Below are 17,593 nucleotides of genomic sequence, written 5' to 3' on the forward strand. Positions count from 1 at the left end.
CGTTGTATAAAATTTACTTTAAATGATAATTGAAAATGAAAAAAATTAGTAAATAAAAATATAATTTTACAAAATTTCAAATCGACTTCTTAATTACTAGTTACTTTTCACAGCGGTCGAAGTGGCAGCCTACCGCTCTGGGGGACCCGGGTTCGAATCCGAACGAATCGAAAAATCCCCAAGAATTTTTCGGGGGGGTGGTCCGTTCGGATATGTCGGACCCCGTGCCTCACCACCCGACAGCCCCATTGTGGGCCTGGCCGAACCCATAAAATGGGCTGGCAAAAAGAGGCCCTCTTAGTGCCCACAGGGCGGAAAGAATTAAAAAAAAAAGTTACTTTTCATAACCTGTGTTAAAATTGTGGTTTAGACGAAATTTCGGTTAATGTTCTTGTTTTGCATAGTTTTGTGAGGATGCGAACTCTTCGGAGTTTTAAATGGCTTAAATTAACGTAAAATTATCTTTCGTCATTATTTCCCTTATTCCTCCCGTTCTCCCCTTTTGACCCCGCAATGTAGGGCTTCACCTCAGAAGTGACTCTTCCCTCAAGAGAAATTTGAATTCCTTCAGTATCGATTAGAAAGTTTATCCGTATCATTTATGTAAAAGTTAAATATGGCGATAGTGGTTCTTCTTGTAGTAATCCTCGGTTTATATTTAATTCTGGGAATATTTGTTACCGTGGATAATATTAATTCTCTATAATGAAAATAATTTCGCCATTGAATCCGAGAATCTTTTTCCAGAAATTTTCAATTTGTTTATCAAAGCTGGGACACGAACTGAATCGAATGCTTTTGATATATCGACGAAAGCCGGATATATTTTTCTGTTTTTTTTTAGTAAGTAAATTTGTATCGTTGATATTAAGAAGAATACGGCCACTTCTGTTTCTTTTTTATTATTGCGAATTGAAATTTTGAGTTCGAGTTTAGTTCCGCTATCCGTTGTTGAAATCTTATCGCCAATATCAGTAAAGAATTTTCGTATTGTCGGTAATAACGCTATCGGTCGGTAGTTTCCTGGATCTTTTCTGTCTCCTTTTATATAGATCATCAGCAGTTTTACCGAATTCCAAGATTCCGGAAAGTTTGTTGAGTTGTAGAATGAATTGAATAGTTCGAGTAATACTCGCTTCCCCCATGGTGGTAGTAATTTTAAAAATTTAACTGTAATTACATCGATACCTGGAGAAGATTTCGTTTTCATTTGTTGATCGAAGCTTCCGATTCATCGTAGGCGATTAAAGGATTTAAAAATTCGTTTTCCGGATATAGCATCTCTGTATTACTGTATATATTTTTAATTACTTATATTTTACATCATTTAAAACGTATTTAAATGAATTTTTCACAATGCTTGTAAGGATATAATCGAATCTGTAACCGCAAATGACTTTCTCTGGAATATTAAACAAGAAGATGCGGTAATAATTATAACGTATGCGATTGAGGAACTCCAATAACATATCTGAAAAAAGAAAAATGACGTGTTATTATATGAAATTTGTAATTCATTTTTAATAAGTCATTTTTTAATATCGAGTCGTTTGCCATCTGCTCTCGCATAAATACCGAGAATATCCATTTTTATAACTAACAGCTGGAACTGAGTCGTAAATTTTAATTATTTTTATATTTTACAAAATCGGTCGTCGCTAAATTAAATTTTCTTTCGTAAATAATACATTTAAACATATTTTTTTAAAAATAATATTAGTATAAATAACATAAATATTTAATATACATANACTTTATATTACTTTTAAAAGATCAATTTTTCAAATATATTTCCTCAAAAAATTGATGAAAAAAACTTTATGGGTTAATTGTACCTAGATAACCCCCGTTTTTGTGCCTGGACCGCAGTTAATCAGAGACAAAGCTTTTTTTCTCTGAAAAAAGCTTTGTCTTTCAGAGAAAGAAAGCTTTTTTTCTCTGAAAAAAGCTTTGTCTCTGATTAACTGCGGTCCAGGCACAAAAACGGGGGTTATCTAGGTACAATTAACCCATAAAGTTTTTTTCATCATTTTTTTGAGGAAATATATTTGAAAAATTGATCTTTTAAAAGTAATATAAAGTAAACCGCACCAGGGGTATATACATATCTATTACTTATAACAGGAATTAATTTTCTTGAGATAATTAACTTTATATGCAATGTTTATGGTACAAGGTGCTATTACTCTGTAGTCTACTTTTTTACTAGTAACTCGTGCAATAGGAAAAGCGACATATTATAAACCTACCTATCTCTGGCATAAAGAGAACGAAGATTGAATAAATAGCGTAAAATTTATGTAAATTAACATATATCAGTAGTAGTTTTCTTCACGTGACTTACATCTACTATTAACATCTTCAAACGTGGCGCCGATTTCAAGTTGCCAGCTTACTAAATAAAAATATAATTAAATAATTGGAAATATTTATATTACGAACATATTATATAATATTAAAAATTGTAGAAGAAAATTTTTAATTCAAGTTATTCGGAGTTTAAAAAAATTAATTTGTCGTATTTCTTCGAGAATTATTATTTTTCAAAAATCATTTAAAATAACTTATTACTTTCTCGAAATTTTATAAAAACCGGGAACTTATTTTTTGCAGTTACTTTGACTTAATTAATCACTTCATAAAAGTGACCAGGCAGTTAAAGCGTCGGTTTACTGGTTTGGGGAACCCGGGACCGTTTCGGGCGAATGACCACAGAAGATCTGTCCCGGATATCTCGGACCCATCCCTCATTTCCGGCCAATCCCCTAGATCAGTGATGGGCAAACTACGGCCCGCGGGCCAGATGCGGCCCCCTGAAATGTTCTATCCGGCCCGCGCGACATTATTCCTAATCTGACGAGTAAAAAAGAATACAGGCTGTGGTGGTTGATGCACCACCTGAGTGTTCGTTGATTATATAAAATAACCGAAGCTTTATATCTCACCATGAAAGTTTATTTACAATCATGTAAAAAATTTTGTTTTACACTTATTGAGTAAAAGCTCGATCGGTTACAAGCATGCTTCGGTACAGAACATCCACTCGTCGTGCGTAGCGTAGCCGAAAGAGAGAAAAAGAAATANAAATTAAAATTACACGTGTATAAAGACTAAAACAGAAACTAAGGAACGTGACTTAAACAATGTTCGTGTTGCTTCAGAAGAGAGTAAAACAATGACAAACGAGACGCGATCGAAAAGTTCCGATATTGGGCGTATAAAAAGAAAAGAATATACAGTATCCCTCTTACAACGCGGTACTTCTACAATACGGTTTCGCTCTAACACTGTTTTAAAATTGGAATATTCCCCGTACAACAGACTTCCGGTTTCGCTCTAATACGATTTTGGAAATCCTCCGTACAAAATTTCACAATTTTTAAATGTAAAATTCGATATTTTTTTTAAATTCAAGTAAGCAAGCGTCGTCTCAAATTTGCCATGGAATTTATAATATTGAAAGTTTTAAATTATTTTGTGCTTCTGGTCAGGTTTACTTTAATGAAAACCGATAGGACAAGAAAGAAAAAATATTCCACTAACTTTCCTATCAACCAGGTGTTGTTGTCGTTATTTTCAGACTTTAGCCCTTAATCATTGTCAGTGTGTTTTCTTTTTATTTGTGTCTTCGTATTTAGCTAAGTGTTATTAAACTTTCTTTTTAACCGTAGGTATTACTTACCTACGAATGAAACAATCATTCGTAAAAATGACCAACAAAAAACAGTTGTATCCCGGCACTCAAACGGTTCCCAACTTGAACAATTCGACTGCCGGATAGCCGAGCGGTCAAGGTGGCAGCCTACCGCTCTGGGGAACCCGGGATCGAATCCGGACGGGTCAAGGAATCCCCAGGAATTTTTCGGGGGGGTGGTCCGTTCGGATATGTCGGACCCCGTGCCTCACCACCCGACAGCCCCATTGTGGGCCTGGCCGAACCCATAAAATGGGCTGGCAAAAAGAGGCCCTCTTAGTGCCCACAGGGCGGAAAGAATTAAAAAAAAAAGTTACTTTTCATAACCTGTGTTAAAATTGTGGTTTAGACGAAATTTCGGTTAATGTTCTTGTTTTGCATAGTTTTGTGAGGATGCGAATTCTTCGGAGTTTTAAATGGCTTAAATTAACGTAAAATTATCTTTCGTCATTATTTCCCTTATTCCTCCCGTTCTCCCCTTTTGACCCCGCAATGTAGGGCTTCACCTCAGAAGTGACTCTTCCCTCAAGAGAAATTTGAATTCCTTCAGTATCGATTAGAAAGTTTATCCGTATCATTTATGTAAAAGTTAAATATGGCGATAGTGGTTCTTCTTGTAGTAATCCTCGGTTTATATTTAATTCTGGGAATATTTGTTACCGTGGATAATATTAATTCTCTATAATGAAAATAATTTCGCCATTGAATCCGAGAATCTTTTTCCAGAAATTTTCAATTTGTTTATCAAAGCTGGGACACGAACTGAATCGAATGCTTTTGATATATCGACGAAAGCCGGATATATTTTTCTGTTTTTTTTTAGTAAGTAAATTTGTATCGTTGATATTAAGAAGAATACGGCCACTTCTGTTTCTTTTTTATTATTGCGAATTGAAATTTTGAGTTCGAGTTTAGTTCCGCTATCCGTTGTTGAAATCTTATCGCCAATATCAGTAAAGAATTTTCGTATTGTCGGTAATAACGCTATCGGTCGGTAGTTTCCTGGATCTTTTCTGTCTCCTTTTATATAGATCATCAGCAGTTTTACCGAATTCCAAGATTCCGGAAAGTTTGTTGAGTTGTAGAATGAATTGAATAGTTCGAGTAATACTCGCTTCCCCCATGTGGTAGTAATTTTAAAAATTTAACTGTAATTACATCGATACCTGGAGAAGATTTCGTTTTCATTTGTTGATCGAAGCTTCCGATTCATCGTAGGCGATTAAAGGATTTAAAAATTCGTTTTCCGGATATAGCATCTCTGTATTACTGTATATATTTTTAATTACTTATATTTTACATCATTTAAAACGTATTTAAATGAATTTTTCACAATGCTTGTAAGGATATAATCGAATCTGTAACCGCAAATGACTTTCTCTGGAATATTAAACAAGAAGATGCGGTAATAATTATAACGTATGCGATTGAGGAACTCCAATAACATATCTGAAAAAAGAAAAATGACGTGTTATTATATGAAATTTGTAATTCATTTTTAATAAGTCATTTTTTAATATCGAGTCGTTTGCCATCTGCTCTCGCATAAATACCGAGAATATCCATTTTTATAACTAACAGCTGGAACTGAGTCGTAAATTTTAATTATTTTTATATTTTACAAAATCGGTCGTCGCTAAATTAAATTTTCTTTCGTAAATAATACATTTAAACATATTTTTTTAAAAATAATATTAGTATAAATAACATAAATATTTAATATACATATATTTGTATTTTACTACTGTATGTATTTTAATGGGAATTTATTGTTGATTGTATCGGGGGTGGCAATTATTGCCTTAGCGACGTCGCCTATATTCAGGGGCGGATCTAGGTTTTTCGGGGCCTAGGGCTTATTGAAGTCCAATGGGGCCTCATTTTTGTAAGATTAAGAATAAAACAAATAATACTATAAATTATCATCATTATTATATTATTAGTATTAACTATTTTTACTATACGATAAGTGCTCATTGTTAACAAAAAAGTATTAAAAATTTATGAAAATAATTCAATTTTTGTGGGCCCTCGACCCTCGGGGCCCCGGGGCTTAAGCCCTATTAGTCCCTACGTAGATCCGCCCCTACCTATATTAAAGAAGTTAGTTAAATGCTCCGAGTAATTTTTCTAAATAATTAGACACCGTTATAATAAAAATGAATAAAATAATTTCCTTATTTTATTTTAAAAATATTATTGAAGGTAGAAATTTTTTCCATCTTAACTAAGAAACATTTACCACGTAAGAAAAATTGATGTTTAAAATAATTCTATATTAAAATTAATTTTATTTAAAAAATAATTACTTTAATTTTTAAAAAAACTTACTTGAATTAAAATTAGCAAATTAAAAATGATTTTGTCATCTTTGTCATCGTTTTTCTGCCTTAAAATGTTTGCAAAACCCGTTTTGCAACTGAAAATAAAAAACAAAACGAATTAAACATAAATAATATGCCGATTTATTATTAATTTCTTATATATCATTATATAATATGATATAAAATAAATAAGACATTCCCGAAGTTCGATTATCCAATTACACACCTTAAAAGCGGATATTGAGATCCTATAGATTTACACGACAGAGCAATGCCAGTGGTTGTTAGGCAGCTGTTGAATATAAACATATTTAAAAAGAAAATACTCGCTGGATAAAATGGTTTCTTCCAAACCGTATATCTACATGTAATAAAATATTATATAAATATAGGGATAGGAGATAAGTAAATATATGTATAGTAATATAAATAAAATTACGTTTGCGGTTTACGACGTAATAGCTTAACAATTGGTATAAGGTGGTAAATAAACATGGGAAACGAATAAAGGAATATAAATGAAGGAGAAAATTTCAAATATTCACAAATTGATAAGGAATATTCCGGATGACACCATTCTGTTTCTGTTTTCATAGAAATAAATAAACCGCATCCGGAAAATACAAACTTTGCCTTGATAAAAAAGGAATAAACTATAAATTTAATTTAATATTAATTATATTATATATTAGCATTATATATATTTATATAAATTTTCTTACTTGTAATATAGAAATGACGATAGGTATTATAATACAGCAAACGGTCGCGTATAAATATAAAAATGAAAATAAAGTTAAATAAATAAGCTTCATTTTAAAACATAATCCGGTAACGACTCTTAGAAATTTGATAACTTATCTGTAGGATTAATTCTCCTTATCGCCAGTAGCAAAAACCCCGTGAGAATTAATTTTAAGTGAAGTAGATCGACGTATTCGCGTGGCTCGTCCTCATAGTTTACAATGGTCGTGTTATATTTAATATAATCGAACTGGCGTAAACAATAAAATCCCGAATATTATCCAGCTATTTGATACGTATAATCTGTAAAAATAATAAAATTGTAGGATATATATTCGTTTTTCGGTTATTAGAACGTATTAACTATTCTTGTTCGTACAATTAAACACTAACTATTCTTGTTTCCGCCATTAAAGTTAATCGTAATTAGCCAGTACTTTATGACTTATTAAATTCGCATGCCGAATTTTATACAGAAAAGAGTACTGTAATGTTATTTATTACGATTTAAAAATATGCTTTATGAGAAAATAGATGGCACTGTAATCTCCACTAACGCGTAAATTAAGGCGAATTATCTGATCCCAAATATTAGTAATTCATTAAAATTCGGGAGAATTAAATCTAGGGCAGAGACACTATTTATTTGAAGAGAAAACGACGGCAGCGACGCCTTGTTCTGTAGAAACGACAGCGATTTGGTAATTTACTAATATGACATCGATCTTCTACAACCAATCGATGACGGTATTTGTATCGCTATTTGAAGAGTGTTTAAATTGACGTTCGGACACGGAGGTGCGCGATGGTTAGCGCCTTCGGCCGTTAACCGAAACGTTGGTGGTTCCGGCTCACCCGGGGACGGATTTTTTTTGTATTTTTTTATGATACCGTCTCCTTTTCGTATTGTCGACTCGTTAAACACTGATTTTATAGTGTATTTTGAAGACACGTGGCAAATTTTCCACGTGTCTTCAAAATACACTATAAAGTCAGTGTTTAACGAGTCAACAGAATTTTTTTTTGTTGTTTTTTTTATTAGTTCTAGCCCTTCATTTTGACTTTTCTTTAGTGTTGCAGCGAATAGTATATTCGGCTTCGGGCCGAATACCGAATATTCGGCTAGGAGCGTGGCCGAATAGCCGAATATTCGGCCATACTATTCGGCTCGATTAACGCGCGTACGAAAATTGGCGCGGAAACCGCATTAAGGCGAGGACCCCGCTCTCTATTGGCCCGCTGTCGCTACGTTTTGCCAATCGCGTTAACTCTTGACAGTTGTAGCGGACAGACAAGAGCGTCGTGGCAGTATGCGATAAATGTTGATATGAAATGTGGATAGCAACGAAATGACCTACACGTGTAAATAACGGAAAAAGAACAGAGAAGGACCGCGAAAATGTGAAATTGAGTCGATAGCATAATCGAACGAGTCGAGGCAGCTTATTGGCGCGAAATTCGCGGCCGTCGATGCCAAACGATTGTCGTCGTAGACTTCGGAAAGCTAAATGCTTGTAATGAAAGTCACTTAGCGTGCACGGGCGAAAACCTAGGGCCGTTCGGGCTACCGAGCTGTCTCGAATCTGCGAAATCGTAACTGTGACTTATACCCACGTCCTACCTGTCTCTTCTCTCCATTATCACCGGGCTACGAGTCGCGTAATTGTAAAATTTGAAACCTACGACGGAAAAGTGACGAATCGAAAGTATCGTGAGCGCGTATTACGATGTACGCGTAGGCATACGTGGATTAGAGCGATAGAGGAAAGAGAAAGGGAAGAGCAAAGACGAGCGCTTAAAAAGAAGGATAGGCAGGGTCAGACCCTCAGATGTGTGACGATTCTCGAACGAATAGGTGTGTACGTGTGCTGATCTTTGTAATTATAAATTGTGAATACGAGTGACTAATATTATTTTCTTTTTTATTTTGTGCCTGTTATAAGTTATAAATAAATATAAACAAACAACACTAACCCGATAACATTAAATCTAAATATCAAAATGATTAATTTACTGTGTTTTTGTTATTTCTTACTCCTGTTTTTAGGTATTCGGTATTCGACCGAATACCTAAAAACAGTTACTATTCGGTTACTATTACTAACGAATATTCGGTTACTATTCGGTATTCGACCGAATACCGAATAGTAACCGAATATTCGTTACATCACTAATTTTTACCGTTTCTGATGCTCTTTAAATTCAGAGACAAGCAAAGGACCGGGAAATGAGAAATCCTACTGTGTGCTATGCCGGACCAGAGTCGAGGCACAGATAGCAACCAAAACAAAACAAAAGTTAAATAAATGTGTCAGTGTGTGTCTGTATTCCGGAATTTCCTGACAATATGACATGTATTCAACATGTCATATTGTCATGCCTTTTGTAGAGTGACGTATGTGTTTCTATTCAATTGTAATGTTCCCAGGCTTTTGTGTAGTGTGTGTGATATCACACCTGTAGAGAAGAGAACGACAAGTACAGTAAGCACCCTATCCATCATCCACAGATGCCTTATTTCCTGGGCGAGTTCTGTGTACAGTACTTGTTGATTTTTTCAGTGCATGTGTTTTGTATATTGTGAGTGTTTGGAATGGACATGTTACTGTATATGATTGTGTTTGTCAATGAGTGAGTCTGGTCTGTTGTGGTAAATTGTTTTANCCTACTGTGTGCTATGCCGGACCAGAGTCGAGGCACAGATAGCAACCAAAACAAAACAAAAGTTAAATAAATGTGTCAGTGTGTGTCTGTATTCCGGAATTTCCTGACAATATGACATGTATTCAACATGTCATATTGTCATGCCTTTTGTAGAGTGACGTATGTGTTTCTATTCAATTGTAATGTTCCCAGGCTTTTGTGTAGTGTGTGTGATATCACACCTGTAGAGAAGAGAACGACAAGTACAGTAAGCACCCTATCCATCATCCACAGATGCCTTATTTCCTGGGCGAGTTCTGTGTACAGTACTTGTTGATTTTTTCAGTGCATGTGTTTTGTATATTGTGAGTGTTTGGAATGGATATGTTACTGTATATGATTGTGTTTGTCAATGAGTGAGTCTGGTCTGTTGTGGTAAATTGTTTTATCTGTGATTATGGCTCTGTCAAGTACATTTTGTGCTTATTGTTTTCCAATACTGTTTGTGATGTATTTATAGTATGGTTCGTTTATGTCTAATAATTTATGTTTGTTTGCAAGCTCTTGGTGTATTATATTTACTACTTGATTATGTCTATGTAAATAATTGTCTGTGCCAAGAACTTGCAACCAGAAGTGATATGTTGTATAGTTTCTGGCATGATGTGACATTTTCTGCATGTCTCATTTGTGAGTGTTGTATCTTTGAGTATGTTAGTATTTATGATCTCTGACCCTGTATGGCAATCATAAACCCTTCCGTTTCTCCAAAGAGACATCCCGAACTAACCAACTGTTTGACGTAGTTTTGTCAACAAAATCTATGTCCAGGTCGTAAGGATGCCTACCGTGGAGTGCCTTTCGAGCCCACGATTGCTTAATGGTGTCTATGCTTTTTATATGTTGTGTCGTGTTCGTATGATGTGAGTGTAAGTTTAATGGTGCGTTATTTGAGTCTGCTAGAGTTACTGCTTTATGTAACTGTGATGTTTCTTGTTTCCTGTAGAAAAACTCTCGCAATGACTGTATTTGTTTGTAGTGAAGGTTTATAATGTCAATCAGGCCACGTCCGCCATCTTTACGTGGAAGGGTTAATCTTTCTGGGCAGATTTAGGATGATGTTGTTTATGCTTAGTAAGTATTGTTCTTGTTTTCCTTTGGAGTTGCTCGAGATCTGTGCGAGTCCAATGTATAACTCCAAAAGAGTATGCGAGTACTGGGACGACATATATGTTTATTACTTTAACTATGTGTTTTGCATTTAACTGTGTTCTGAGAATAGCGTTTAACCTACTTTGGTATTCTTTAATTAATCTTTGCTTCATTTGTGTATGTTCCGCTAGTTTGGCCCGTTGGAATCCTAAAATCTGTAGAACTCGCCCTCTTCCATGGGTTCAATAACGTCTCTATTTCCAAGTGCAAAATCTTCTTTCTTCAGGATTCCTTTTTCTATGTAAAGTGTTTGCATTTGTCTAGGCCAAACTCCACTCGTATGTCCTTGGAGTACGAATGTGTTAGTTGTAGGAGTTGATAAAGTTGTTTTTGGATGCATAAAGTTTTATGTCGTCCATGTACATGAGATATGACAACGTTTGTTTTTCATGTCTGACATTGTAACCATGTTGTTTAACATGTTATATATTGGGTTTAGGCTAAGCAAAACCAGAGAGAACTCAAGGAATCTTCTCGAAAAATATTAATATTATTACTTCCCGAAAAAACGAAGTGGCCGAAAAATGAAACCTTTCACGGGGCAGATAGAAAGCTAGATACGACACCGAAATTACAGTTACGTGATTTAAGTAATAAAAATACATTTTTCATTATTAAAATTATTTTCGTGCACTGTTCCATTATTTTGTATATTTCGTAAGTGTATTCGTGGGAATAAAAATCCGCGATATCAATCACAATTTTAAATGTTAATTGCCAAAATTAAAAATAATAGAAGTAATATTTCGTTGATTTCCCAAAAGAATTACACAACGTTTCACTTTTAAGTTATTAAAATAGCAACACAATTATAAGCTAGCTTTTTATACAGGTTGTCTTCTAAAAAGCGATCCAGGGATAATAACTCAGAATTAACTGTCAGATTCACGTAAACAATGCCTGTTTTCGTACATTATCGAGAATGATGTATTGATTGGTGCATCAGTTAATTATTCCCCCAAGGAGGAATAAAATTATCTCAGCTCCTATTGCAGCTAGAACTACTGTGCAAATTTTAAAGTTGTAAAGCGGGACGAAATAAGTACATTTTACATCTTATTCGAGTTAGAAAGGATAAAGAGCGCGCGTCACGTACTCCCGAAAATCTGAAAGGTTATGTAAGTTCGATTTCATTGTAGTCCAAGTTGCTTTAGTTTCTTGGACTTTAAAGTTTTCGTGCTTGTTTCTTAGGCTTTAAAGTTGTCGCATTTTGTTTGAGTTAAAGATCAAACAGGATAAAAGGAAGGCAATAATTTGGAACTTAGCATTTTATTGCATCCAGAGGTGGTTCCAAATTACAGCCTTCTGTTTGTGCTGTTTAATCTTTAATGCAAACAAAATGTATTCTTCGTTGACAGCCTTATTACAAATTACTTAAAGCTTGGGAAGCAAACACTTTATAAAGCAACATTGACTACAGTAAAGCCGAACTTGCGTAGCTTTCAAATATTCGGTAGTACGTGGCTCGCATTCTTTACCTCTTTTTAATTTACCAAAATGTGAAATTTACTAAATTCGTCTCGTACCACATTTGGAACTTTAGTTCTAGCCGCAATAGGAGCTGAGATAATTTGGGGTAGAAGAAATTCATTGATACACCCATGCTCGATAATATATGAAAACACGCATTCATTGTTTACGGAAATCTGACAGTTGTTTGTAAGCTACTAGCCTGGATCGCTTTTTACGAGACTTCTTGCCTATTTCATGCCTGAAAATTTGTGATTTAAGCAATAGAACTCAATTAATTTAATAGTTATATATCATATATTTTTTATTTATTCGAGAGAAATATTAGGAAAGCCAACACGTAGATAAAGAAAAAATAAATAGATAAACGGGTAATGATAATCACAATATATTAATTACAGCGTTATTCATTAGTTTAGCATATTTATTTAATACCATGTAATCGTACAAGATGTTAAATTGTAAGTTAAAAATTTTCATAAATTAATGATAGCATAATTATTTACGAAATGGTATTTTTATCAATTAACCTTCGAATTTATCTTTCCTGTTTCTCAGGAAACGAAATAAGGATAAACGATTGTATCATTCTAATTATGAAATTTATATACTTTAATATATACTGTTTAGTTTTTCTTCACTTTTTAATTCTTCTAAAAAATGCTTGAATTTAGTATTTTTCATAGATCAAAACGAAAAAATGACGCCTGTATGTGTAAACAAACTACCCAATTAATAACGTAATGAAATTTTTAAAAATTTTATTTGAATCATACAGAACTGTACTTCCTATTATTACTGTATATTCAAGAATATAAATTATAATCGTACAGTTATAGACTCGATTGTAGGCTACTTTTTAAGTGCACGAAACAGTTGAGGAAATTGTATTGTATTAATTTAGCCCATAGACTGAATTTACGAATACTGATAATAGCCCAAAAATCGAGGAATTTTAAAGATATATCTAAGCGGATATTATTATAAATTATCGATATGTTTTTTTCGACAAAAAGCGACAAACATTAGCTAAAATTCAACTATTAAAAGATATGAATATTTATTAAAGATAAAACTATAATCAAGTAACTTACTGCAAAATATGGAAGGAATATTGATATTCGTGCAAAAATATATTCTTAATTTAAAGTATGTTTTAAAAAGTCGCTAAATAGTTTAATTTGATATAGCAACGCAACAAATGGGCTATCCGTCAAGGAGGGATATCCCAGAAGGACTTTTTTACGGCCTTTGTTTAGATATTAGACACGTGAAGAAAACTGGAAATTCTACACGACCAGTGTCTAGTGGTTTTATCCACTCAACTACTGGTGAATATTTATCATAAAAACATGGTATTCATTTTATAATTCGATTCTTCGGCAGATAAATAACATTAACACAAAAGTATGAAAAAATGAATACCTACTATAGCAGACATTGACAAATATATTTCAAAGAATGATAATTGTATCTTAATTGATGTTTTAATCACGTATTTACGCATTTAAACATAGGTGATAACTTATAGCCATTTGTTTATATTTTTTTGCCAGTAAACTCGGCGCGCAATAAAATCGTTATTTATCGCATTTTTCGCGACTAAAATGCGACTAAAAAAGTCATCAGACGTCTTACCAGTGTTCCCAAGCCGTTCGTAAATAAATGTGTCTACATTTTAAAATAAACGTCACTGATTTCGCAATTGTCACCTAGTCGCTCTGGAAGACTCGGATTCCGATCCTGATAGACTCAGAAATTTTCGTGAGTAGATTGAACCCGATATTTCGGAACCAGGTCCGCTTCCAATGTAAACGTGGCCGAACCCACCGTGATGAATATTTGTTTCTTACTCTTTTAATCCCGAGAGCCTTAAGAGGATCTTTTTTTCCATACTCATCTCGGGTTCGACCGTGCCCATAATGGGAGTGGCCGGGTGGTAATCTATCTCGTCCGTGAAAAATCCCCGAAAAATTGCTCGTCGGATGCGATACCCGATTTCCCAAAGCCCTATATAAATTGACGCCTTAATTGCCTCGATCATCGGGCTAACTATAATGTGTATGAAAAAAGCCTCTTAGTGCCCACAGCGCGGAAAGATTTAAAGGAAAAAAGAAATTTATTCTATTTTATAAGCTAAACAATTTATTTTTAGTAATTTGTTTTTAGTAATTAACATTGTTATTCAGTTAAACATAAAAAATAAAATAAAAATAAGGGCATACACAATTATGCCTTATTTATTGATTTGTTTTTCGTTAGCCTACAAAGATTGGAAGCGAAGGAATTTTATCGTCATCGTTCGAATTAAATTTATCTAGCGAAAGGGTGTAATAATGCTTGTAAAATTGAATATATTATTACTTTAGAGTGGTAAACAGAAATTATTTTAATAAATATTTGAAATATATGACGTCAAGTATCGTTGACGTGTCTCGATCCGATTCAAGATGGCGACCTCCATCAATGGTCCCGCTACAGGCAACGATGATTGTCATCAATTAACCGAGAAAAACAAGGAAATGGATGAATTCGGCGATTCGTGGGGATTTTGCCTATCTGACCTATATAAAATGGCAACTACTTTTTATAAAGGTAATTTCTTAATGCATTAATACATAGGCCTAGTATCGTGTAGTGTTTGAGATAGGAGTAACACTACTCCAAGTGTTACGTGTAATATTTATTTAATCAATTACCTTTCGTTGCAGAAGACTCGATTAACTTAATACACAATAAGCGCGAAGTATATTTCTGAAAGCAAATTTAAAAATTAACATATAATTAAATAAATATTCGATTATTTCTACTTACATAAGAATAGAGAGAAACCTTCGGTCTCGATTTATATTAAATTAATTATTTATAATCATTTAAATAATTTTTGACATTATTATGTGTCTGTTGGAGTATAGTAAATAAACGAGCCAATTGAAATATTTTATAAACAAAATGATAGACAATACAGTTTCAGCGGGGTGGGTGTGATCGAATTAACCTTTGATGTGATTTATTTAATAAAAATAAATGTCAGTCATATTCTCCTGACAATATTTTGGTCGATGGTAATAAATCAAATTTATTTCTAAAATTAAAAAAATTGCCAAGTTAAGACAGTTTTATGGAGTACATTATCGTTTTCTTGTATAATAATATGAAACGTGTATCAGCAGATATTTTAAATGTTTTGTAATAAATGAAAACTGTTTTATTACTTTTTAATTTTCTTCTATAAAATATTATATGTTTGATATAATTTAATTAATTTTAATGAATAAACTTATTAGTTAAATATTTTTAATGGTTAATATTCACTTCTGATAATTTCAACTTCATTAAAAAATATATTTGTGTTGTATTAGTATAATACAACACAAATATATTTTATTATATATAAAAAATNATATATAGCATAATAATATAATAATAAAATATATATATGGTTTGTTGATTTTCTTTTCAAATTTTCTTTAAAATGTTGTTTACATAAACCATAATTTTAAAGTATTAAATTTTACAAATTTCTAAATCTATATTTTATACCTTTTGAAAATTATTGTGTCTGTCTCAATTCTGAAATTTCGATTGATTTTCCTTAACAACCAAATTAAAAATAAAAGTTTGTTTTGTTAAATTTCCATTACAGATGAAGTTTGATCTTTTAATGAAAACCGTGCAATTTTTTTTCTGTTGTTTAAAGAGAGTGTTATTTCTCTGTAAACTTGATAATATATAAACTCTATAAACTTCAAATTTAATAAACAAATTTATTATGCAATCTTATTAAAAACACACTTCTACAAACAAAATATATATCTAACATTATAAAATTTCATGTTTTATAGACAAATATTTTATAAAATATAAACCGACTATGTATATTAACAATGCAATATAAACATTATATATTCTAATTAAACTTGTTAAATAAATGTTGACCTAATAGAGATTTTACATTTTAGGAATATAGTAAATGCCTGCTAACTTCGACTAATAAGGGATTAAAGAACAATTTAAATCTTTGTAAAAATGCTAAAAAATTTTATAAAATAAAAACATAAAAATTTAAATATTTTATGAACATATTTACAATCATTCAAATATGTTATTTTTTTAAACACAGTTTATCTTAATGCAAATTCTTCATATTCAGGCTTAAAAATATAAAAATAAGTGTGAAAAACATTAGGCCCAAATTGGAAAACTTATTATGCTAAATGTTGCTTTGTAATGCCATATAACTTTTAATTTTTCAATAACTTCAGTTATAATTTATAAGAAATTAAATATATTTTAAAACAATTTTGAATTGTTTAAAAATTTATTTATGAAATAAAATTAGTGACATTCAGTACATATATCTAATTTTGTTTAGTTATGTGGTATTTACAATACCATATAAAAGCAATAAGCATTCTTTTAATTATAATAATTATAAACTTATCACTTTGTATAAAATACTTTTCTCTACATCCTCAATATATATAATTTTTTTCTGTCAGTGTTAATAGAAAAGAACCTTTTTGTTTACCATAGGTGCTGAATCATATTGACTTGTATAATTTATAATAGATAAATGCAAATGGTTGAAAAAATATAATTACTAAATTTATATAATTCTTTGTGACTTATTTTTCTACATAATATTCTAAAATTTTTTATACAGATTATGAGGTGATGAGATTATCAGTCTTATTACACATGTATAATAATCATGCCTGAATTTTAATCACCAGTTAGCTAAATTCCAGAATTTTTAGCTTAAATTTATCACAGAAAAAGCTAATATTTAGATTAATTATTCATGTACTTAAGTGATAGTGTTCACATAAGGATAATAAGCATAGACAAGCTCTATTCTAGTATTATCAATTGTCTACATGCAGTTTTCTATTTGATGTCAATGTTTCTTCAGGTTCTATATTAAAATTGTATTTGTTGATTGAAAGTATGTTGTTCTATTATCTAAAAATTGCCTTGTAACATTCCTAATATTTTTTAATTTTTAATATACTTGTACACATTTTTAAAATTTCAGTTTTAAATAAAAGAAAAACATTGATAGATTTTATACTTGGAAAATTACAGCAGTAAATGCTTTCTAAAGAAGATTAAGGATCTTATACTTTTATTTCAAAAATTGAAGTATTATGAATGTAGCTTTTTGTATTAAAAAAAACTGTTTATCAATTAAACAAATAAGAAAATTTTCATGTTTTTGATTTTTTAATTATTATTACAGTATATATAATGGAAACTTTTTATTTTAAAAATGTATGTATGTATATATATTAGGAAATAGTATATATTTAATTTTTTAATTTAATTTAATTTAAAATTTCTTGGGCAATAAATTTGTTTTTGACTTACTTTTTGAACAGATGTTGAATTTTAAATACATAAATTTTATTCTATTATTACAAATATTAGGAAGTATTGCTATATCTATAAACTCATTTGAAATATGTTAACTTTTTATAGGTACCTATTAAATTTATTAATGAGT

General features: G+C 31.7%; 1 protein-coding gene across 4 annotated transcripts; it reads right to left on the minus strand.

Moving 5' to 3' along the window:
- Window positions 1–4,960: 4,960 nt before the first annotated feature.
- Window positions 4,961–15,213, minus strand: LOC111623855. 4 transcript variants are annotated; one of them, XM_023366575.1, is made up of 7 exons: window positions 14,902–15,213; window positions 14,787–14,841; window positions 6,741–7,065; window positions 6,458–6,651; window positions 6,245–6,379; window positions 6,026–6,113; window positions 4,961–5,143 (listed from the first exon to the last, which is right to left on the minus strand). In XM_023366575.1, the coding sequence occupies exons 3-7, from the start codon at window positions 6,831–6,833 to the stop codon at window positions 5,024–5,026; spliced, it is 630 nt and encodes a 209-aa protein (XP_023222343.1). In that variant the 5' UTR covers window positions 6,834–7,065; window positions 14,787–14,841; window positions 14,902–15,213; the 3' UTR covers window positions 4,961–5,023. The 4 variants fall into 4 exon arrangements, with proteins under 4 accessions (XP_023222343.1, XP_023222342.1, XP_023222345.1 ...); XM_023366574.1 differs by lacking the exon at window positions 14,787–14,841; XM_023366577.1 differs by lacking the exons at window positions 14,787–14,841; window positions 14,902–15,213 and adding an exon at window positions 8,384–8,590.
- Window positions 15,214–17,593: the final 2,380 nt, after the last annotated feature.

Source organism: Centruroides sculpturatus, unplaced genomic scaffold (assembly GCF_000671375.1).
Source record: "Centruroides sculpturatus isolate CEXI.00-Female unplaced genomic scaffold, Cexi_2.0 scaffold162, whole genome shotgun sequence".
NCBI classification, from domain to species: Eukaryota; Metazoa; Arthropoda; class Arachnida; order Scorpiones; family Buthidae; genus Centruroides; species Centruroides sculpturatus.

What these genes read in the sequence shown, in the direction of transcription:
- LOC111623855 (XM_023366574.1), bottom strand. Translation starts at nt 6,833, where the DNA reads ATGAAGCTTATTTATTTAACTTTATTTTCATTTTTATATTTATACGCG. An exon ending in TCGTCATTTCTATATTACAA is followed by an intron (nt 6,652 to 6,740) that starts GTAAGAAAATTT and finishes TTTTTTATCAAG; the next exon opens with GCAAAGTTTGTATTTTCCGG. An exon ending in ATTTGCTAATTTTAATTCAA is followed by an intron (nt 5,144 to 6,025) that starts GTAAGTTTTTTT and finishes TTCTTTTTTCAG; the next exon opens with ATATGTTATTGGAGTTCCTC.